At 60.8% G+C, this 21,508-nt stretch overlaps 3 protein-coding genes across 8 annotated transcripts; 2 read left to right on the forward strand and 1 right to left on the reverse strand.

The window, feature by feature from the left end:
* The first annotated feature begins 291 nt into the window (after positions 1 to 291).
* On the forward strand, positions 292 to 11,391 carry SEMA3B (semaphorin 3B). 2 transcript variants are annotated; one of them, XM_012934212.2, is made up of 18 exons: positions 292 to 322; positions 3,657 to 3,843; positions 4,598 to 4,755; positions 4,852 to 4,914; positions 5,219 to 5,338; positions 5,418 to 5,511; positions 5,663 to 5,782; positions 7,268 to 7,413; positions 7,503 to 7,614; positions 7,734 to 7,803; positions 7,880 to 8,024; positions 8,343 to 8,562; positions 9,089 to 9,180; positions 9,265 to 9,306; positions 9,507 to 9,664; positions 9,780 to 9,835; positions 9,908 to 10,047; positions 10,320 to 11,391. In XM_012934212.2, the coding sequence occupies exons 2-18, from the start codon at positions 3,735 to 3,737 to the stop codon at positions 10,755 to 10,757; spliced, it is 2,283 nt and encodes a 760-aa protein (XP_012789666.1). In that variant the 5' UTR covers positions 292 to 322; positions 3,657 to 3,734; the 3' UTR covers positions 10,758 to 11,391. The 2 variants fall into 2 exon arrangements, with proteins under 2 accessions (XP_012789666.1, XP_054991330.1); XM_055135355.1 differs by lacking the exon at positions 292 to 322 and adding an exon at positions 1,867 to 1,968.
* Positions 11,392 to 12,697: 1,306 nt separating this feature from the next.
* On the forward strand, positions 12,698 to 16,308 carry LSMEM2 (leucine rich single-pass membrane protein 2). Of its 2 annotated transcripts, XM_004615224.2 has the most exons (4): positions 12,698 to 12,757; positions 15,341 to 15,451; positions 15,542 to 15,727; positions 15,853 to 16,308. In XM_004615224.2, exons 1-4 carry the CDS (start codon positions 12,736 to 12,738, stop codon positions 15,984 to 15,986), a joined length of 453 nt encoding a protein of 150 aa, XP_004615281.1. In that variant the 5' UTR covers positions 12,698 to 12,735; the 3' UTR covers positions 15,987 to 16,308. The 2 variants fall into 2 exon arrangements, with proteins under 2 accessions (XP_004615281.1, XP_054991768.1); XM_055135793.1 differs by having other exon boundaries at positions 15,341 to 15,727.
* A 152-nt stretch (positions 16,309 to 16,460) lies between these two features.
* On the reverse strand, positions 16,461 to 21,395 carry IFRD2 (interferon related developmental regulator 2). 4 transcript variants are annotated; one of them, XM_055135785.1, is made up of 13 exons: positions 20,962 to 21,391; positions 19,522 to 19,655; positions 19,054 to 19,173; positions 18,885 to 18,969; positions 18,643 to 18,767; positions 18,401 to 18,558; positions 18,210 to 18,260; positions 17,950 to 18,128; positions 17,759 to 17,864; positions 17,453 to 17,590; positions 17,226 to 17,354; positions 17,047 to 17,142; positions 16,461 to 16,931 (listed from the first exon to the last, which is right to left on the reverse strand). In XM_055135785.1, the coding sequence occupies exons 2-13, from the start codon at positions 19,604 to 19,606 to the stop codon at positions 16,851 to 16,853; spliced, it is 1,353 nt and encodes a 450-aa protein (XP_054991760.1). In that variant the 5' UTR covers positions 19,607 to 19,655; positions 20,962 to 21,391; the 3' UTR covers positions 16,461 to 16,850. The 4 variants fall into 4 exon arrangements, with proteins under 4 accessions (XP_054991760.1, XP_054991761.1, XP_054991762.1 ...); XM_055135786.1 differs by having other exon boundaries at positions 19,522 to 19,619; positions 20,962 to 20,977; XM_055135787.1 differs by lacking the exon at positions 17,226 to 17,354 and having other exon boundaries at positions 20,962 to 21,395.
* Between the last annotated feature and the right edge of the window lie 113 nt (positions 21,396 to 21,508).

Genomic DNA, 21,508 nt, shown 5'->3' on the forward strand with positions numbered 1-21,508 from the left:
GAAGAAGGGGAGAGGGAAGCCCCACCTCCAGCCCCCTCCTTTCCCCACTCCCCGCCCGCCCCTGCTGGGCAATGAAGAAAACAGAAGTGAGTGCCGAGCTGTGATGTGGCTGTGGGGGGGCTCCCCATCCCAGAGGGGCTGACCTCAGTCCGGGAGGAATGTGCGGGAGGCGGAGGGCAGGGGCGGGGCCGTGGGGGGTAGGGCCGCTGTTAGAGGCCCAGGGTTCCCCGCCGCCCCTCCCTCAGCCCCTCCACCTCACTGACATGGCCCACGGAAGGGAAGGGAAGCAGCAAGGAGGGGAGGAGCTGATCTTTTCACAAAGGTGGGCCAGGGGTCCCCCGAGCAGGAAGACCAGGCTGGGGGCGGGGGAGGAAGGGCTCTGACCACTCCTTCCTGGGGACCCCTGGGTTTGGTGGCGGATGTGTGGTCAGGACCTTTGGGTGTCCGTGAGCCTCCAGGGCCCATTTGCCACTGCCCCCACCCCGCCATACACCAGGGGAGAACATCCTAGGCCCCAGGTAGCCCACAGGTGCCAGGAGCATGTGGTTTTGGTGCCACTTGCCTTGATGGCTAAAGCAGGTGTGAGTGGGCACCTGGAGGGCTCACTTGGCACCCCTGCCAGGACAGTCTGAGGCGGCAGGGGCAGGCTGGCTTGGAGCGGGGTGGCTAGGCAGGTGCTGGGGCTTGGCACGGGGAGGCAGTCATTTCCAGAAAGAAAAGCCAAGGCCTTGGCAGGTGACTCCAGGACACTCACCCCAGGCGGCTTTTGCCCAGGGCTTCCTGGGCAGGGGTGCAGACCTAGGAACCAGGGTGCCCCGGGCAGAGTGGGTGCAGGAGTAGGGACCAACTAACTGTTTCCTTCGGTCTGTCCCACTGTGTTGAGAGCCACCCCAGGCTGCCGGGTACCTGGTGTGACCCGCAACCAGTGGCTGCTCTGCTGGCTCCACACCCCCTCCCACCCCCGCCTGGCTTTGGCCGTGGCCCTGGCATGCACTTGGACCTGGGGCAGGTCCTTTGGCGGGGGTGGGGGTGCGTCTCGGGGTGTCAGACAGATGGTGGAGGTCCTGGCCCACTTCCCAGGAGGGATTCTGGGTTGGCTCCGGGAAGAGGCGGGCTGGGACCTGGGGCCCGAGGAAGAGAAGGCAGGGGCAGGTAGGGGGCTCAGGGCTGGGGGTGCTCAGAGGCATTTGCTGATCTTGGCCGCTTGGGTGGAAAATTGTAAACAGCCAAAGAATTTTGTTTGCTCACGCATGGAGTCAGGGGGGAAGCTGCCCAGGTCCAGCATCAAGAGCAAGAGGGGCTGTGTCCCCCTTCCTCCACCCTGCCCCCCACCCTTTGCCTGCCAGCCCAGCCGGAACTCCACTTGCAGAGGCTCAGAAGTGAGACACTGGGCACGGGGCCTGGCATCACATCTTTGCTCGCAGCGCCCACACAGCCCTTGGGCCCGGGGAATGCAGGAAGATACTGCAGGGGGGAGGGGAGGCATTAGGGAGGAGAAGCCCATCCTCACCCTCTCGGGCCTTTGGGCCATAGTGGCCCCCCAGCCCGACACCACGGGGACCCCCTTGCTGTGCGAATCAGGTGGGGTTCCCAGACCCAGACCAGGACCCAGAGCCTCCCAACAGATAAGGGTAGTTTGGGGACCCCCAGGGTCTCCCACCGTCAGGGAGAAACAGGGTCAAGGAGGTAGGTAGCCAAGAAAGCCTTCCCCCGCGGGTCTCTGGAGGCGCCCACACCCCTCACTGTGGAAGGGGGAGCTGCTGGGTGAGCGCCCCGCCTGCCCGGCCTCCTCTCTGCCCGCCCCCGTGATGGTATCTCGAAGCCCTGCCAACCAGGTGGCAGAAACCCCGCAGGGGCCCAAGTGCTGAGGACGGGGCTGGGGCCCCTCAGAGTCCTGCCCTCTGTCTCTGCTGCGCGGGAGGTGAAGGTCTTGTTACCCCCTCAAGCTCCCCATTTGTGGAGGGACAGGTGAGTCTCTGGGGAGGGGGTGCCCCCAGCCCAGCTGCTCCCTCTGCAAGAGGCACTTGGGGCTGGAGGAGGGGGAGTTGTCCCCTGCTTCTTCCTCCTTTGCCTGAAGTGGCCACTCGCCCACTTCTGGGCTGCTCAGGGGGTGCCCTCAGTCCCTAGACAGGAGGGGACATCCCTCTGCACCCCTCCCTCATGGCTGCTCCACTCTGGTCCAGCCACCACCTCCAGCCGGTCCCCGCTGGGTCACCAGATCCACCCGCCCCATAAACTTGACGGCATGCAGGGCGGTGGCTGGCTCAGTGGGGGCGGGGGCTGCTCCTTAAAGGCGCCATTTGAGGGTGTCCTCTGTCCTATGCCCCCAGCTGTCAGGGGCCCAGAGGGGTGGGGTAGGGAGCGCTTGGTGTGAGTGGAGGACCACGGCAAGTGTCAGCAGAGGGACCGAGGGAGGTGACCTGGGAGGGGCCGGGAAGGCGGGGGTCTGCAGACTGGGGTCTATGCCCCGCTCCCGCTCCCGCCTGAGCCCGGGGCTCCACTCAGCACGGCCACATTCCTGCTATGCCTCACTTGGTCTCAGCCAGGACCTGCCTGGCACCTGCCCTCTAGCTCCTTCCTGGCACTGCAGCACCCCTGCCCCTTCTGAAGGGTGGAAGAAAGGGCACTGGAGGGAGGGGCTCAGGGAAGGGGAAACTGGAGAGCGAGGGCTAGGGACATGGTGGGGAGGGGAGGCGGCACCCTGCGTGAGGGGCGTGAGGGGCGGCCTCAGATCTTTGCTTCTCCCCACTTGGTGCCTCTCAGATTCCTCTGAAGTCAGAGCTCAGAGAATTTGTGTGTGACCTTAGGGCCACCATCTGGGGTGGGGAGCGAGCGAGGTCAAGCGTGACGCTGGGCTGCTAAATCAGGTTACAGGGGCAGCCCCTGGTGGCCGGCCAGAGGTTTCTGCCCAGCCCAGGGGTCTCCGGGGCTCCTGGCCGGTACTTCTCTCCCTCTGAGAAGAGGTTTCAGGGCTGCCCCCAGCCAAGGCAGCGTCTGCCAATGCACAGTGTGTGCTCACCTGCACGCTCAGAGGGACACACAGGCGCTGGTGTGTGCATGCATGTAGCATGTCTCAAAGCACACCCGCCACACAGGCATGCACAGTCTGCACTCGATGCCAGTGCCACGTGGTCTCCCACACACACAACACTGCATCCTGCGTGCACAAAGCCACCCCAGCAGCCTTGCAGGCACAAGTGCCCACACCACTGGCTGCAGGCCTGTGTCATTCCCTCTCACTGGCCAGTTTGTTTTGCTCCTGCCCTGGCCGCCACGGGCATGACTGAGTCATTCTGCCCCCTCGTGCACAGGGAGACCCAGTCCAGTCCTCCACTATCCCCAGTCCAGTCCCAGGCTAGCCCGAAGCAGAGCACATAGTTTATGAATTAATGTCTATGCCGGGAGGGCGGGTACTGGGGAGGGTGACGTGGTGGGGCGGGTGCTTGGCAGTGTGGGGGTGACCCCGAGGGAGGCTGTGCCCAGCGTGGGTGTGTCTGTGATTGTGGCCAGGCTGGGCACCCTCTGAGGGAGGGGAGGACTCGGAAGCTGAATGCGACCCCCAGCTTCTTTCCCCTAGGGGCTGTAATCTGATCCCTGGGGACTCCCCCCAGCTTCCCCGCCCGCCCTCGCCCTCACTGCAGCTCCTTCTCTTCCAGATCCTGGGGCAGAGTCCAGGGCGGCTCCTGGCTCCTCCACACATGCCCGCTGAACCCTGAGTGCCCTGAGTCGCAGGGATGGGGCGGGCGGAGGCCGCCGCCATGATCCAGGGCCTGGCCCTGCTTGGGGCAGCAGTGCTGGGGGGTGCCACCCCCAGCTCCCCACGCCTTCGACTCTCCTTCCGAGGTAGGTGAGCTTTGCAGGTGAGAGGACGAGGGGCAGGGCGGGAAGGGGACACAGTTTGCTATGGCCCTGTGAGTGGAAGAGTGCGTGTGCCAAGGGGCCTGGATTGGGCTGCATTGGGGGTCCCAGGCCACCACCTCCAGTTAACCCTGCCCTGGCTGCCTTCGCCTCCAGCTTCTCTGCCCACATTTCCCTCATGCTTTCCCAGGAAGACCCCTCCTGTCCCCATGGCAACAGATTGTGCCTCTGTCCTGTTCCCTCCCCCATCAGGCCACGCCCCTGCAGCGGAGCAAGGGGCAAGCTGCAGCGCAGGGGGTGTGTGTGGAGGGGGCCCACCAGCAGCACCCCCTTTGAGGACCGGGTGACTATATAGTGACCTCACTCTGAGACTCTCAGCCTGACGGGGGGGGGCGCTAGGGGAGCTCCCTGTTCCTGCACTGGCCAGTCTCCCTCTGGAACCTGGGCACCCACAATCCTGGCCTCCCAGGGTGCCCACCTGGAGGTCCTGCCTGTCCCAGCACGCCAAGCTCCACCTGCTTCCCCCAGGGATGCAGGGAGGGGGCTGCACACACAGGGGGAGCCTGTCTCCCTGAGCATGAACTCACACATGTGAGTTCGCGTGTGGGGGGCCAGCTTGGCACACACCTGCGCCTGTGCGAGTCCCAGCAGGGGGGGCTTAGGGAAACTTCCAGAACGAGGAGGACCTGTGTCCCTTCAGCGGCATTCCCGCCCCCCCCCCACCCAACACACCTTGCAGAGCTTCAGACCCGCCATGGGCTGCGGACATTCAAGCTGGAGCGAACCTGCTGCTATGACGCTTTGCTAGTGGACGAGGAGCGTGGACGGCTGTTCGTGGGCGCCGAGAACCATGTGGCCTCCCTCAACCTGGACAACATCAGCAAGCGGGCCAAAAAGGTACCCCAGCACGCCCCTGGACCTCACTCCAGTCGGCCTGGGGAGACCCAGGGGAGAGCACCCCGAGGGTCTGACCCGTGTCTTCCCCACCCCCAGCTGGCCTGGCCGGCTCCAGTGGAATGGCGAGAAGAGTGCAACTGGGCGGGCAAGGACATTGGGGTGAGTGTGGGCTGCCGGGTGGGCGGGGATGGGGTGCCCCTCACTCTCTGGGGGGCAGTGCTGAGACAGAGGCCTGTCTGTTCTGCCAGGATGGCAGCCGCTGAGGGCTAAAGGTAGTGAGTCAGAGTGGGGGCTCACGGGTTTCTTCTCAGGGCTCTGGGTCATGGGGGCGGGGCTGCTTTCCTTACCCCCTTTCTGGGGAGAGGTGACCTGGGCTTGTGACCCAGGGGCATGGACTGGTGACGGGAAAGGGAAGGGCTGGGGTGCTGCCGCTGGGGTTCACGGGCCCTGCCCCCCGCCTCAGACGGAGTGCATGAACTTTGTGAAGCTGCTACATGCCTACAATCGCACCCACCTGCTGGCCTGTGGCACAGGCGCCTTCCACCCCACCTGCGCCTTCGTGGAAGTGGGCCACCGGCTGGAGGTAAGGCCAGTCCAGGCAGGGAAGGAGGTTGGGTGTCTGAGGCCAGGCCCGGGAGGAACTGTCACCCCCCTCCCCCCAGGACCCTGTGCTGCGGCTGGACCTCCGAAGGTTGGAGGACGGCAAGGGGAAGAGCCCTTATGACCCCAGCCATAGGGCTGCCTCCGTGCTGGTGGGTGAGTCTGGAGGCTGGGCCCCTCAGGGGCCCCACAAACTCACAGTGTCCCTCCTGAGCGCCCTGGATCTCCACAGTACCCCCTCCCGCCGCATCCTACACCCCACACCCTGAGCCTTGCACTTGGCCTCACAGCCCTTCCCTGTCTACAGGGGAAGAGCTGTACTCAGGGGTGGCAGCGGACCTCATGGGCCGGGACTTCACCATCTTCCGCAGCCTGGGCCGCCGCCCTGGTCTTCGAACAGAGCCACACGACTCTCGATGGCTAAATGGTGAGAGGCTGGTGGGGCGGTGGGCAGGTGCTGAGGAGGGCCCCTGAAAGAAAGGTACATACACACACACACCACACACACACACACACACACACACACACACACACACACACGCACACACACACACGCGCACACACACACACACACACACACACACACACGCACACACACACGCTGGGGACCTAGAGCCTAGAACAAATTCACAATAAGATCAATTCCAATGACCAGGAGGCCAATGAGAGAGTAGTGAGGAACGGGGAAGGGGGACCAAGGGCTTGGTGAGAGGGTTGGGGATAGAAAGGCAGGTGTGAGGTAATTCCCAAAGCCCAGCAGGATTGAGGGAAGACCGAATTAGTGTAAAGGTCCTCAGGCAGGAAGAAGCCCAGGAACAGATTTCTGAAGGGAATAAGAATGGGGAGCTGCACTGGCAGGGGCCACTCTGAGTGCTGAGACCAGCAGTGTTTGAGGCTGGAGGCAGTGTTTGAGGACATATGTTTCCTGCTAGAGAAGAAGATTCAGGAGGTCAGGTACAACTCCATAAGGATAGGAAGATAGCTCAGTGGTAGTGTTTGCTTTGCAAATAGGAGCCCCTCAGTTCAGTCACCCACATCAAGAACCAATCCATGGCAAGAATGATGGAATAGAGATTAAGGTGCTCACCTGGTATTCAGTGGACCCTGCTTAGTTCCTCACTACATATAGTCCCTGGTCCCCTGAGCATGCCGCCTCCCCCCAAAAAAGGAGTGAATGCATATTTTGGAATTAGACATTCACGTTCACCTTACAGTTAATTTCTGTCTAAAATGGAGGGGGTCCAGATTCAATTCTGGTATAGCATGGTCCCCTGAGCACCATGGAGAACAATCCCTGAGCACCAAGTGTGCCCCCAAAATCATAAAAAACAAAATAAACAACAACAGACACCCAGTCTCCCTCCTTTTCCTTTTTGTTTTTTGGGCCAGTCTTGGCTGTACTCAAGGTTTTGCTCCTGGCTCTGTGTTAAGGGACCACTCCTGATAGTGCTCAGGGAAACATATGGGGTGCAGGGATCTAGCCCAGGTCAGTCGTATCCCAGGCAAGCGCCTTAACCACTGTACCATCTTTCTTAGCCCATTGGCCTCAGAAAATGTAAGGAATGAGGTCAGCGGCCTGCCTTCAGCCTGGGTCCCCCTAACCTCAATGGCCTGCATGCTCAGGTAGCTACAGTCTCTGCTGCCCTCTCGTGGCTGCTTTGAGACTCACAATCCCTGAGTCTCTGGATTGTGTTGGCAGATGGTCAGATGACTCCACCCTGTCACGCACTTCGACCAGCTGCGTGAGCACGGAGGGGAGGACGAGACTGGAGGGCTGGCGGGGGTGCCCAGTGCAGAGGCAGGTCATTTGTACCCCACTATAGTCAGAGCTCTAACAGAAGGGGAAGCAAAGCATGGATCTTGGGATAGGGTGGTAGACCCTGACTCCAAGCCCTCTGCCATATACGGCCAGAGCCAAAATTCATCAAGGTGTTTTGGATCCCGGAGAATGAGAACCCAGATGATGACAAGATCTACTTCTTCTTTCGGGAGTTGGCAGTGGAGGCCTCCCCAGCGCTGGGACGCCGGTCTGTGTCTCGTGTCGGCCAGATCTGCCGGGTGAGGAGACTCCGGGGCACATCCACCGCCCCACCCCTAGCCCTTTGCCTGCCTGCCCTGCCTGTAATCTCATCTGATTGACCCCACAGAATGATGTGGGCGGCCAGCGCAGCCTGGTCAACAAGTGGACCACGTTTCTGAAGGCGCGACTGGTGTGCTCAGTGCCCGGCGTGGAGGGTGACACGCACTTCGACCAGCTGCGTGAGCACGGAGGGGAGGGCGAGACTGGAGGGCTGGAGGGGGTGCCCAGTGCAGAGGCTGGGACACTGGGGGCCCCGGAGGGCTGTGTGTCGGCTCTTATCCAGGCCCCTTCCCCACAGAGGATGTGTTCCTGCTGGCCTCCCGGGACCGCTGGAGCCCGCTGCTCTACGCCATTTTCTCCACCTCCAGGTGAGGGAATGTGTGGGAGCGGGGGAGCAGGCTGGCTCCCCTGGGACCCTCACTCCACTCCTGTCTCCGTCTGCAGTGACGTCTTCCAGGGCTCGGCAGTGTGCGTGTACAGCATGAATGATGTGCGCCGGGCCTTCCTCGGACCTTTTGCACACAAAGAGGGGCCCTTGCACCAGTGGGTGTCCTACCAGGGCCGGGTCCCTTACCCCCGGCCTGGTATGGTGCGTAGCCTTGTCCCCCCGCCCCACTACCCTCTACAGAGTCTGGGGTGGAGAACTCGGCCCGGGGTGACGTGCTTTGTTTTCCGGTGGGGAAAATCACTCTCTTCAGACAGGGCTCCTCCGGGGGAGGTTTGTGTGCCCCCACTCAGATCCCCCAGGGCAAGGCTGGGCCTCCCACTCGAGCCCCTGGGTAAGGTCTGTCCTGCGCAACCCACATGTGCACACACTCCTGGTTCCTGGAGGTCTTTTCTGGGGGGCTGTCCCTTGAGCCCCCATGCCCACATCCCTGGCATATCTCCTTTCCTCCCCACCCCCCAGTGCCCCAGCAAAACGTTTGGCACCTTCAGCTCCACCAAGGACTTTCCTGATGATGTCATCCAGTTTGCCCGCAACCACCCCCTTATGTATAACTCTGTCCTGCCCGTGGGGGGACGGCCTCTCTTTTTACAAGTGGGCGCCGGGTACACTTTCACTCAAATCACTGCTGACCGGGTGGCAGCTGCCGATGGACACTACGACGTCCTCTTCATTGGCACCGGTGAGTCCGCTCATGACCCATACATGTCCAGTCTTGGACCTGTTATTAGGAAGCTCCCGGCACCCCCGTTCAGACTTATTCCCATGGTTTTCCTCAGCTTTGCCCCCTCCCAGCTGGATATCTCCCTAGTGGATCCACCTACCTGCCGCCCCCTTCCCTTCCTTTTGTTGGGGTAACCCAGGATTGCACATTGGTTGTGGTGTGCCAGAAATCACACATGTGGCTGTGGCCCTGAGGCTCCCAATAGCAGTGCTACCAGGATCAGACCCCTGGCCGTATGCCTGGAAAGCTGCTGCTGTGAACAAACCCGAACCGCCCCTCAACCACATGCTTTTTTTGGGGATACCAGGAATCAAACCCAGGGTCTCATTGATTGGAGGGGTGTGCTCCACCATGGGGCCATGTCTCAGCCCCTCGGCTCATAATCTTTAGAGACCCAACCATGCTGAGGATGGAGACCCCAGAGGTGAGAAGCCCCCACCCTGAGTGGGAACTCGGGGCCACCCATCCCTTCTCACCCCTGCAGACGTGGGCACAGTGCTGAAGGTGATCTCTGTGCCCAAGGGCGGGAGACCCAGTGCAGAGGGGCTGCTTCTGGAGGAGCTGCAGGTTTTTGAGGTGAGGCCTCTTCTCTGTTCCCTAGCACCTGGGGTGCTCCCACCCTCCTGAGTCCAGACTTTAGCAAGCCTTCTTTCCTTTCAGGATTCATCTGCTGTCACCAGTATGCAAATCTCCTCCAAGAGGGTAAGTGACCAGGAGCTTTGGGGGTGGAGTGGATCCAGCATATTCTGGAACACCCTAGCCCCCACTCCCAGCCGTCTATTCATAGTTCCAGCCCCGGATTGGAATTCAGGCTCTGCCAAAGACTGTGATCCAAGACCCCAGTATTCCCATGGGTTAACTCTCTGACCAATGGGCGCCCACCCCCACTCCCTGCCCCTTAGCACCAGCTGTACGTAGCCTCGAGGAGCGGGGTGGCCCAGATCCCGCTGTACCGCTGCGCTGCTCATGGCCGCGCCTGCGCCGAGTGCTGCCTGGCACGGGACCCCTACTGCGCCTGGGACGGCGCCGCGTGTACACGCTTCCATCCGAGCGCCAAGAGGTGGGCAGGGGTGGGGCAGGCTGCGGGTAGGGTGGGGGAAGCTAAGGCTCTTTGGCCGCCCGGGCGAAAAGAAGGCCTCTTGGCTCCAGAGGGCTCCACTGTTACCTATCCCCAGGCGATTCCGGAGACAAGACATCAGAAACGGAGACCCCAGCACGCTGTGCTCCGGGGGTGAGTGCCCCACCTGTTCCCCCACCCCACCCCAATCCTCTGGACCCCATCTGATCTTCCTCTGGTCCCCAGACTCGTCCCGTCCGGTGCTGCTGGAGCGGAAGGTGTTTGGCGTGGAGGGCGGCAGCGTCTTCCTGGAGTGTGAGCCCCGTTCACTGCAGGCACGCCTAGAGTGGACCGTCCAGCGCGCAGGGGAGCAGACCGGCACCCAGGTGGGCCCCCCGCCCCTACATCCGGAGAGGTCCTGCCCTGACTAACGGTATCTAGATGGGTCCAGCCCTAACTCTGGACTCTGCCCCATCACATCGCCTTCGGTCCCTAACTCCCCCGGAATGAGGTTGCGTGTGCCGCCTGCCCCGCCCCACAACGAGGGAGCCCGCCCTAACCCCGCCCTCCCCACTTCCCAGGGCTCCCCTCCCGGTTGGGGTTCCCTCTGAAGACACCTTGGCCCTTGACGCCCCTGCCTCCGCTGCCCGGCCCGCAGGTGGCGGCGGAGGACCGCGCTGAGCGCACCCCGGCAGGGCTGCTGCTGCGCCGGCTGCGGCGCGGGGACTCGGGCGCGTACCTGTGCGCCGCGGTGGAGCAGGGCTTCTCGCAGCCGCTGCGCCGCCTGGCGCTGCACGTGCTGAGCGCGGCGCAGGCCGACAGGCTGGCACGGAGCGAGGACGCCGCGCCCGCCGCGCCGCCGGGCCCCAAGCTCTGGTACCGGGACTTCCTGCAGCTGGTGGAGCCGGGCGGCGGCGGCGCGAACTCCCTGCGGATGTGCCGGTCGCCTCCCGCGCCGCGCCCCCCGCCTCCTGAGGCGCCCCCCGAAGCGCCCCCAGAAGCGTCCCCCGAGGCGCGGAGGAAAGGCCGCAACCGGCGGACGCACGCCCCGGAGCCGCGAGCTGAGCGGGGGCCGCGCAGCGCCGCGCACTGGTGACGCGGCCATTCCCACGCCAGGGACTGGGCAGGAGACGACAGGGGAGAAGGGGCGGACAGACCCTGGGAGACTGACCGCTAGGGGCCAGGCACACGGTGGTCCCCGGCGACAGAGACACCGACGACAGGCCCTGGCCGAGGGGCAGCCGCTCCGGCTTATTTATTAACAGAGGATAACCCTTGAATGTAGCCCCAGGAGGGGCGGCCCAAGCCAGGCACAGGGCAGAGAAGCAGAGCTCCCGGGAACGACAGGGCAGGGAGGTGCCAAGGGCGCCCCCCAAGGACGAACCTCCTTCCCCTGGCAAAGAGCAGAAGCTGTGAAGAGGCTGGGCGGGCGGGCGGGGTGGGCCAACTGTACTAACGCAATAAACTGTTCCCTGCACTGCAATGGCCACAGCAGACAACTGCTGCTCCGAGGTCTTGCCGTGTGGCCTGGGGCACTTTCCTAGCAGTCTTGAGACCTCGGTTTCTTGTGTCTGCGATGCTGCGGATGAGACTAACGGTGGCTGGTTTCTATGCGAGCGAGCAGATTCTGCAGGGCCTTTGGGCATGCGCATGTGCACAGTGTGTTCTGAGTAATCCAGTTTGTGGGCTAATGCTGTGAAGAAAATAAAACTGGGTGCTGTGGAAAACGACGTGCAGAGGCCTCACTGGTGACATAAATGATAAGCTGTGAGCCGTGGAACTATCTGGACGCAGGTTCCAGGAAGGAAGCGTCATGGCCGAGGACCCAGGACCCTGAAATGGGCACATGCTTGCCATGTTAGTTGAACAACAAGGGGGCCACAGTGTTTTGGTGTCCTGGTGCGCTTGGGATGTTCTAGGAGGTACAGCCCTCTCCTCACCCTGTCTTATTTGTCCAGTTTGTTAGGAGGGGCACAGGGGTCAACAGCAGAGTGTGGACCCTTAGCTGGAGCATGTCTCCCCTTCAGGGGTAACTGGTGCCAGGAAGCCCACAGAAGGCCCTGGGTTCAATTCTCAGCACTGCAGAAATGAATTAAAAACCTGGCGCTGATGAGGCTGGAGCGATAGCACAGCGGGTAGGGCGTTTGCCTTGCACACAGCTGACCCAGGTTCGATTCCCAGCATCCCATATGGTCCCCTGAGCAACGCCAGGGGTAATTCCTGAGCGCAGAGCCAGAAGTAACCTCTGCATTGCCGGGTGTGACCTAAAAGGCAAAAAAAAAAAAACAAAAAAAACCTGGGGCCGAAGTGGTAGTACAGCGGGCAGAGCATTAGCTCTGCAAGCAGCAGACCCAGGTTCAATCCCCTACACCACATGAGGTCCCCCGAGCCCTCCAGGACTCACTGAGCATAGCCTGAGCATCACCTGGTGTGACCCCCAAAACAAAAACAAAAGCACCTTGCACTGCTAGTACTGATTAATAGGTGTGAGAAAAGATTAGAGAGGGGCAACCTCCCCCCAGTTTACCATCATCATAATGGAAGTACCCATCCACTGACCTGCATGGGTGCCTGTGTTTCTGGGGCATCTCTGCCCGCCTGGCCCTGTGCAGTAGGTTTCTGTCACCCCCCAGTCCCTGGTACTAGCAGATCACAGTAGTGGGTTCTCAACTTCCCTTTGCTTGGAGAAGGAATGACCACCTGAGGATGTGGTGTGGGCACACGGCTTGCCTGTCCTGCCATGAACATTGCTGGAGGCTGTGCCTGAGGTGGCTTTTCCAGATGAAGACACCCATGCATATGTGGGGTTCCCCGGGTTTCCCCTGGACATACGCACTTTTGTCTGGGCTCCACCACTGGAGAATTAATCCAGGCCAGCCCCTGTGAGTCTCTGCCCCTTTCCATGGCTAAGGGCTGCCCCCTCTAAATATAGCCCAGTGTGCTGAGCTCAGGCCTAATTTTAGGCCCTGGCTGGGAGGTGGCCAGGCCTTCTGGGCTCAGAGAAGCCACTGCTGCCCCCATCCTGTCGTCCTACTGCTGAGCACTGTCATCGGCCTGAGTGCCCACAACCCACCATGCCTGAGGAGACCCAAGAAGGTAAGAGAGGCAGGGAGGGCAAGCCGGCCTTCCACACCGTGGACATGGAGAAAGCTGCCAGTATCCTGAAAGCTGCTGTCCTTCCTGGACCAGTCCGTCCCCGTGTCCCTCTGCCTGAGGAGGAGCCGAGCCCACATGGCCAGGCTGGATCCCTCCACACTCAGGCCCTACCTCCACCTAAGGGCGGCAGGGAGGGATTTGGGGGAGCAATGGGGAAGGGAGGTACTTTGGGTTGTGTCATTGTGTGTGTGAGCTGGGCGGTGACCCGGGCGGGCTGGTCCTGCGTTCAGGGAGGAAGCTGAGATTAGTTGTGGTCATGGTTTCAGGAAGCGTTTGGGTAAATGACCCTGATAAAGTGAACAGGCTTCTGGACATCTCCAACGTATACCCCAGTGCCCGCAACTGGCAAAAGTGTGTGTGTGTGTGTGTGTGTGTGTGTAGGGGGAGGGGGAAGTTTGGTTCGACATACTGGCTTAGCTTGTGCAGACTTCAGTGGTCATTCATCTAATTGCCCCAGTGGCTCCACCCTGCACCTCAACCCAGCAGCCTGCCTCACTAGGAGGGGCCTGTTCTGGGGGTGTGTGCACATGGGTTGATTTTGTTTTGGGGCCACACCTGGCTGTACACAGGACTTACTCTTGGCTTTGCACTCAGGTGTCACTCCTGACAGGACTTAGGGTACCCTATGGGGAACCAGGGATCAAACATGGGTCAGCTGCATGCAAGGCCAGCACTTTACCCACTGTATTATCTCTCTAGTCTTGTCCAAGGCTTGAAACCCAATCTAAACTCAGTTTAGAAAGTATGAGGTAAACTTGGACTGAAGCAATAGTATAGCGGGTATGGTGTTTGTCTCGCACGCTGTTGACCCGGGTTTGATTCTTTCGTCCCTCTTGGAGAGATCAGCAAGCTACCGAGAGTATCCTGCCCGCACAGCAGATGCTGGCAAGCTGCCCGTGGCGTATTCGATATGCCAAAGACAGTAATAACAAGTCTCACAATGGAGACGTTACTGGTGCCTGCTCGAGAAAATCGATGAACAGGATGACAGTGCTACAGTGCTACAGAGGTAAACTCGGCCACATGCAAAAAAAAAAAAAAAAAAAAAAAGGCAATTTAGGGCTGGAGCGATAGCACAGCGGATAGGGCATTTGCCTTGAATGCGGCCGACCCAGGTTCGATCCCCAGCATCCATATGGTCCCCTGAGCACCGCCAGGGGTGATTCCTGAGTGTAAAGCTAGGAGTGACCCCTGTGTATTGCCGGGTGTGACCCCAAAAAAAGGCAATTTAATGGAAGTCCCCAGCCACCACCCAGACAGATGGCAAGCAGGCAACCATTGCTTTTATTTACTTGTGCACGTCAAGAGCAAGTTTCAAGGAAATCATGAACATTGTCACTGTTCTGAAGGTGACAGACCCAGTGTGACCACTCTTGCCCCTCACAGGGGGCATTCCTTTAAAGCTTCCCACTTTGTTACCTAGTTCCTTCCTGTACATCAGGAGGTCTGACAGAGCTAAGATCTAAAAACTATATAAATAAAATTTAAAAAATATATAAAAGAAACATTTAGCACACATACTGCCCTAAACCATGTGCAGCTAGTGCCAATGCCAAGCACATGTGGCGTTCACACCTCCCCTCTTGAGATGTGTACTTTCATGTCTAATGCTGTAATGTGTTGTAGCATTCAAAGGTCTGGCACATATACTTTGCATGTGGGAGTCCCAGATTCAATCTCCAGCACTGTATGGTCTCCAGGGCACTCTCATGAGTGCCAGAGCACTTGCCTTGCAATTGTGAGGCCTGTATTTGATCCTCAGCATTGGGGTGGGGGGGTGAGGGGTGTGTATTGGCTAAGACTTTCGGGAGCCAGTGAGATAGTACAGTTAGTACAGTGGGCTAGAGCGCTTGCCTTGCACAAGGCTGACTTGGTTTCAATCTCTGGCATCCCACATGGTCTCCTGAGCACCTTCAGAGTGATCCCTGAGCATAGCCAGGTGTAGGTGAAAAAAAAAATTATCAGGAGTGGTGACACCTTCCCTACCCAGTGATGGACATCCTTAGTCTTGCTCCTAGGACTTATTAATTTCCAAAGGGAACTGAAAACTGCCTGCCCAGGCTCCCTTGAAGGCCTTCATGGGTGTGTGTGTGGCAGTTTGATAAGGAATGCAGGTCTCCTGCCTCGGTGTGGAGGCAAGCAGCGGGTTCACACAGGCCCGCTGAATCACGCTGATTCAGGTCACAGCAGTCAGATGGCGGGGAGCAGGGTGGAGCGCAGGCTTCTTCCTGGCCTGGAGGCTGACTCACAGAACAGGGATTGGACTGAATTTCTCCATGGCTCTCAGAAACACCCCTAGAAGTGAACACCTGAGTCCCTGAGGCTACGGGAGAGAAAGTGCAACATGGCAAAGTCAATGCACAGAAATTGATCTCTGCAGCCGGGGCTCAAGGGTCATTCCTGAGTAGGTTTTAGGGGATCAGGAGCCAAATGTCCCCTTGTCCCGCCCTCCTCTGAATCTCTGCTGCCAGGAATGAGAGGGTGACCTCCTCCAATTGAATCCTCCCCCTGCTGCTCCTACAGACACAGTGGCACCAACGCCAAGCCCAAGGAACAGGGTCCCGCTGGCCCCCAACCACGTACAGGAAGTGCGCCTGCACCCAGTGGAGTCCATCAGCGACCTCCACGGTGGAGGTGAGGCGGGGAGGAATGTGGGACACACATGGGCAGGGAGGGAAGGGGGTGCACCCACCACCCTTCTGACACCCAGTCCTCTGCCCACAGGTTCCTTGAGACCCTATTTGGCCGAGGAGACGCAGTCCTGGGACGAGCTGTTGGGCTTCCTGCCACCCTCGCTGTGTGCCCAGGCCGGCTGCAGCCCTCTGCAGGGCCGCTTGTGCTTCCTGTTGCTGCTGGCGCTGCTGGTGCTCACCTGCCTGGCACTTGCCATCCTGGCTGTCTACCTGAGTGGTAAGGCCGCCCTGAGCCATCGGAGCTGGTGGCGGGGAGCAGCTGCAGAGGCTATGGCGGGGAGGGTGTGGTGGGAATGGGGTGAGTCGGGGTGGCCGGCGTCTGACATCCCCTCCTGTTGGCAGTGCTACAGAGTGAGTCCCTCCGTGTCCTGGCACACACACTGCACACGCAGGAGGAGGTGCTGCTCAAGCTGCGGCTGGCCAGCCTCAGCCAGCTGCGCAGGCTCAACAACAGCGAGGCCCGGGCACCCAGCTGAGAGGCGGCCGCTCCTCGGGGGCGAGAGTGCAAATCAGGTGACCGCTGGCAGGTCTCTCCTCTCCCTGCCCCCGGCCATACCACTTCCTCGGCCAGGCCGTTGTCTGAGTGATCTGACCCCCACAGCTGCCCACTTCTGACCTCTGCAGGCCAGTGGGCAGTCAAGCTTTAGGGTGCCAAAGCCCCAGGAAGTGACCCAACCCCCTGGCTCCTCCTGTGGCCCGTCAGCACCCTCTGGCCTCCCCCAGACAGCAGGTCCCCAAGTCCAGAAATAGCTGTCCCCTCCCGGTCATCCAGGCGCTGCTGAGCCTCCCAGCAGGGGGTTAGAGCCGCTGCTCAAACATAGGCTGGGGTCACCACGGGGAGTCTGCCTTGAAGGGCATAGGTGACAGGGAGACTGAGGGAAGCCAGTGGGGTGGTCTGGGGTGGTGGACGTGGTGGGGGCAGGCAGGCAGAAGGAGCAAGGAGCTGGGACTCTTCAAAGCAGAGCACTCCGTTTAATGATCTCTAATAAGCTACAAATCAGCACATAAATTCATTCCAGTAGTCTCACCTCCCCAATATGGCATGTGTCCAAAACGCTGAAGCCCCAAGGAAATGATTCATCCCAGGGGAGAAGACCTGAGAAAGGAAAGGGAAAGTGCCCCACTGCCAGTGCCACGTCAATGGGAGGAGCAGGAAGGGGCCTTGCGGCTGAGTGCAGAGGCAAAGGGTCAGAGCCCCCATGAGCTGGCCTCTACCCCCCTGGTTTTTTGTTTTTGTTTTGTTATTAAAAATATAAAACAATTCACAGCAGAGACCAGCTGTGGCACTGTCTTCTGTTACGAATGCAGCTGAGGGCGCCGACAGTCTTGCGGGCCGCGCCTCACAGGACATCTGCCCGCTTGTCCCTCACACGGCTACGTGCCTTGGTCCTGGCTTTGAAGGCAGCGGCATTGTACAGGTGCTGGGGGTGGGGAAACGACAGTGACAACCTGGTGTGAGTGGGGAGGCTCCCCTCCACCCTTCCAACCTCCAGCCCCAGGAAACAAAGAGAGGGACAGGGCGTGCCAGGTGCTGACCTTCTCGAAGCGTGAGGCCTTGCAGGCTCTGAGAGCAGCGGGGTCCAGCACCAGCACGGGGCCCAGGCCGAAGATGTCCCGCAGGAGCTCATTGTTCTGTGGGCAGAGGTAGCTGAGCTCGGGCTGGCCAGAGGCAGCTACTGGCTACCCCCAGTCCCCCGTCTCGCCCACCACCCCACCTGCAGGTGATAATGCAAGCCAGAACCCAGCACGTCCTTGAAGGCGGCGTAGACCCGGCGCCGCGCCCAGCTGTCCACATAGAGCACCTCGAGCCCAAAACGGACCGTCTCTTCCTCACACTCGCCACCCTGCAGTGGGATGGAGGGGTGTCCACATGACCGGGCTTGGGGGCTGTGTCTGGGGGCAGGGGGGCACCCTCTAGGACAGAGACACTGCCCCCATGCACCTCCACAAAGTGTAGCACGGCGCGGAAGGTGGAGCGTTGCCGCCGACGGTCGGCCTTGGCCCGGAACTTGTTGCTGTCGGTGGCGAGAGTGCGCAGGGCCTCACAGAGTGTCTCCATGTCCTCATAAACGAAGTCCTCCTGCCGCGGAGGCAACAGCTCTCAGCACAAGGGAGCCTGCCACAGTGCCCACAAGCCAGGCTGGGGGCTACTTCTCGCCATGATAGCCGAAGTTTGCCGTGGCAGCCCCTGCCTCCAGCCCTGAGGGGTCAGTGGCTTCAGTAGTACCCCCCTTGCAGCCCCGCACACCTCCAGGTCCTGGGCGAGCTCAAAGAGGAGAGCGATGGTCTCGCCCGCAGCCATCCGCAGGGTCACGCTGTCGCTGGACAAGAGCAGGGTCAGCTGCGGCAGCTGCCTAGTGAGAGGGCAGGCTGGGCTGCAAGTCGGTCCTGAGATTCTTGACCCTCCCCAGGCCTTTCCCAGGGGGTAGCTGCCCCTACCTGTCCAGGATGTGGCTGATGTGGGTGCTGGGGCAGATGGTCAGTAGCAATGCCCAGGCCTGTAGGGCAGCACAGAGCAGACCATGCAGGCCGGCAGGGACCGCAGGGGCTGCTGGGCCACCTGCACCACAGGACCGGCTAAAGACACCTTCTAAGCATGTGAGGCAAGAAACCAGGTCCTAGAGGCACAGAAAGGGAGAAGAGTTCAGGTACCCGGTGAGGGCCCTGGGGCTCTACCATCTGCATCTAAAATAACTTACCTGGACATCAGCAGCGGCGACGTAACAGCCCAAGCCAAGAGCAGAAGCACACTGTTGGAGGAGGGCGGAGCCAGGCCATAGTCAGGGCGAGCACGGGCTCCCAGCCCCCCGGACTCCCGGGCTGGTGGGAATCCCCCGTCTATTTGGGACGAGGAGAGGGAACGGGTGTCGTGGGACAAGGGGTCACTTACATGGAGCCGGGCAGCGGGACTAGCTGTAGTGTCGCTGAGCACAGAGACCAGCAGGGGCTGCAGGCTACGGAATAACTCCTCGCCCTTGGGTCCAGGGCCCAGCTGCACACAGAGCAGGCCCAGCACAGCAGCCGCCCGTGCCTGCTCGTCGCCCTTCCCTGCAGGGATGCTTTGCAGTCAGCCCCGTCAGCAAGGGTCAGCACCCAGCCAGCTCAGGTCCCCCATGTGCCCCTGGGCCCAACCTTTCTTGAGGCACTTTTCCAAGGCATCGGCCAGTGTAAAGCTGCGCTCCAGCAAGAAGTCAGGGAGGAGGCGGGATGCCAGGGCCAGGCGCAGGTTCTCAAGAGCACCTTGCCGGGTCTTGGCACTGGGGGGACGTAGAGGCAGTGGAGGGAAGGGTCATGGGGTCCAGCCCTACCCGAATCACATCTGGCATGGGCTGAGCAGAGACATGGGTGGAAGGGTGACATGGGTGGAAGGGTACCTCTTGTCTGTAAGGCAGTCCACATACTCCTTCAACTTCTCTTCAAAGTCTTCCTGCTGGCCCTGCTCATCTACAGCATCCCCGCCTGCAAGGCCAGCTGGTCAGTCTCGCTTCCAGCCCCAGTCCATTGAACCCTATGGGTCCCTGCCACACTCCCACCCTCTCTCACCAAGGTTGTCCTCCCCAGTGGTGCTCAGAAGGCTGGGGCAGTCACTGGTGGTGCTGCGGGCCTCGCTGGCGGCCTCATCTTCACTGGAACCTGAGTCAGCCTGCGTACTGCTCCGGGCACCTGAGAGGAAGCGGAGGCACTTGTTCTGCCTCCACTGTTTCTCAGCTTGTTTGTTTTGGGGCCACACCTGGTAGTGGTAGTGCTTAGGGTTTATTCCTGGCTCCTGGCGGGCTCCTCGGGGGACCACATGGGGTGCTGGGGATTGAACCCGGGTCATTCACATGCAAGGCAAGCACTCTACCAGTTGTATTATTTCTCCAGCCCCCTTTGTTTTTTGGCTACACCATGCGATGCTCAGAGTTCACTTCTGGCTCTGCACTCGGGGATCACTCCTAATGGGGCTCAGGGGACCATACAGGACGCTGGGGATTGAACCCAGGTCAGCCGTGTGCAGAGCAAGCACCTTACCCACTATACTATTGCTCCAGCCTGGCCTGCCTCCATTGCTGGGTTCCCTCACCGGGCCCACAAAATGCTGCAGCTCTCTTGACATGGAAACGCTGAGGCTGATGAGGGAAGCGCAGGGGTTGGTGCAAGGACAGCTAAGCCAGGAAGCAGGAGAAAGGGAATGTCAGACCCCGGTGCCAGGCCCAGCTTCTCTGAGACCAGAGCCTGCTCCTAGCCTCAGGTAGGCTTATGCCCCAGCCAGGAGTGAGGGCGAACCTGGGCAGATCCTGAGGGAGCGCAGTCACCACCCAGTAATGTTGGCTGCCTGCATTAGCAAGGGTAAGGGTCAGGGCTTAGATGAGAAAGTCAAAGCCAGGATCCAAATCTCAACTCCACATCTTAACAGGAGTATAAAGGTCATGTGAGTAGCCTTCGAGGCCTGGTTTTTCTTTCTTTCTTTTTTTTTTTTTTTTGAGGCCTGGTTTTTCACCTGCAGAAACACCTCTTTCAGGAAGGGCAAATGACTAAACAAGTAACTATCTTTCTATGGGGGGGCCAACAAGCTCACCCGCAATCCTGCCACTTGAGGCCAGAAGCTCCTAGTATCCCAGGGCGAAGTATCCCAGGCTTCAAGCTCCCAAGAACTCCCCTGGTTTATCCCAAGCCTAAGGTGTCCCCCCCACCCTCCACCAATTAACCTATTAGGGCGGTTGCCAGCCAGTGTCTAGCAGACACCCCAGCCTTGCAGAGTAAACACATGTGTTGACAGCAACGAGACAAGTTCCTGGTGGACTCTGATAAGCGAGTCTGGGGCCTACCGTGAGCTCCAGGGAATTCTTCCTGTCTAGAGCCACCAAGAACTGAACCCTGTGGTTTTCCGCCCCCCGCTTCTTTCTCATTGCCCAGGGCAGGCAAGGCCTCCCTTCAACTTCCTAGTCTAATCCAGGACAAGAACCAGGGCTCCAGGAATAAAACCAGGAAGCCACGGGTATAGAGCACAGCGCTGGGGCGGCTGCCTTACGTAAATGTGGGAGGTCGGCACCAGTGCCCACCACCCAATCCACTCTGTCCCCCCACTCCGGAGATTTAAGGAACACTGGGCTCAGGTGGCTGGCCTTCGATTCTGTTCAGCGGGCTGTCTCACCACAGAGGAAGAGTCTACAGAGCCAACGGGGAACGCGGGGAACGCGCGGCCGGAAGGTGTGTGTGGGTTGCACCGGCGCTGTGTGGCGGCGACCCTCCCTCCACCTGCAGACCTGGCGTGTGGTGCGCTCAAGTTGGGCGCGCACGTGGCCGCTGTCTGCTGGGGTCGGCGCGGGCAGCCAGCAGTGCTGCCGGGCGGGTCGAGGCAGGAGCCCGCAACCCAGGGCCCTGGGGACACCGACAAGCACCCACCACCCCTCCCCCCCGACAATGGGTCCCGGATCACTGCCCCGCAGCTCGCCCATGCCCCCGACTTACCCGCTCTGCGGTGCTGGCCGCCCTTGCGGGGCGCGCTGTTGCCCTTACGGGCGCGCGGCATGTCGGGACCCGGGCGCGGGGGCGCAGGGTCAGGGCCCGGGCGGCCGGGGGCTCCAGGTCGGCGACACGCCAGCCGCTGCGTCGAGCTGACACTTGGGCAGACGGTGGGAGCCACACTCCGAGCGCGCCACCATCTTCGCGAGGCGCCCCGCCCAGCCAGGCGTGCTTCAGCGCCCGGCCCTGTTAGACGGGTCGCCGGGAAGGCGAGTTCCGGTCGGTGCAGCGCGGCCCCGCGCGCACGTGACCGAGACTACGATTCCCGGGGGCCTGCGCGCGCAGTCGCCGCCGGCCCGCGAGGCTCGGGGCACCCTGGGGGCTGTAGTTTACTCCCGGGACCTGCAAGCCCGCGGCGCTCTAGCTGAACTATGCACCCACAATGCCCTGGGGCCCCCGCCCCCACCCCGCACCGCCGTCCCCCACGTGCACACAGACTGACCACCACGAGTTGGGAACTGGAAGCTGCCAGTCACTGCAGAACCAGCTTCTC

This window comes from Sorex araneus, chromosome 4 (genome assembly GCF_027595985.1).
Source record: "Sorex araneus isolate mSorAra2 chromosome 4, mSorAra2.pri, whole genome shotgun sequence".
NCBI lineage: Eukaryota > Metazoa > Chordata > Mammalia > Eulipotyphla > Soricidae > Sorex > Sorex araneus.

Coding starts and splice junctions, on each gene's coding strand:
- SEMA3B (XM_012934212.2), top strand. CDS start 3,735: ATGGGGCGGGCGGAGGCCGCCGCCATGATCCAGGGCCTGGCCCTGCTT. Junction 5,512..5,662: donor GGCTGCCTCCGTGCTGGTGG/GTGAGTCTGGAG, acceptor CCCTGTCTACAG/GGGAAGAGCTGTACTCAGGG. Junction 8,563..9,088: donor CGTCCTCTTCATTGGCACCG/GTGAGTCCGCTC, acceptor TCACCCCTGCAG/ACGTGGGCACAGTGCTGAAG.
- LSMEM2 (XM_055135793.1), top strand. CDS start 12,736: ATGCCTGAGGAGACCCAAGAAG. Junction 12,758..15,340: donor GCCTGAGGAGACCCAAGAAG/GTAAGAGAGGCA, acceptor CTGCTCCTACAG/ACACAGTGGCACCAACGCCA. Junction 15,728..15,852: donor CCTGGCTGTCTACCTGAGTG/GTAAGGCCGCCC, acceptor TCCTGTTGGCAG/TGCTACAGAGTGAGTCCCTC.
- IFRD2 (XM_055135785.1), bottom strand. CDS start 19,606: ATGTCAAGAGAGCTGCAGCATTTTGTGGGCCCGGTGAGGGAACCCAGC. Junction 18,970..19,053: donor CACTGGGGAGGACAACCTTG/GTGAGAGAGGGT, acceptor CTGGCCTTGCAG/GCGGGGATGCTGTAGATGAG. Junction 18,261..18,400: donor GTCCCGCTGCCCGGCTCCAT/GTAAGTGACCCC, acceptor CTCCTCCAACAG/TGTGCTTCTGCTCTTGGCTT.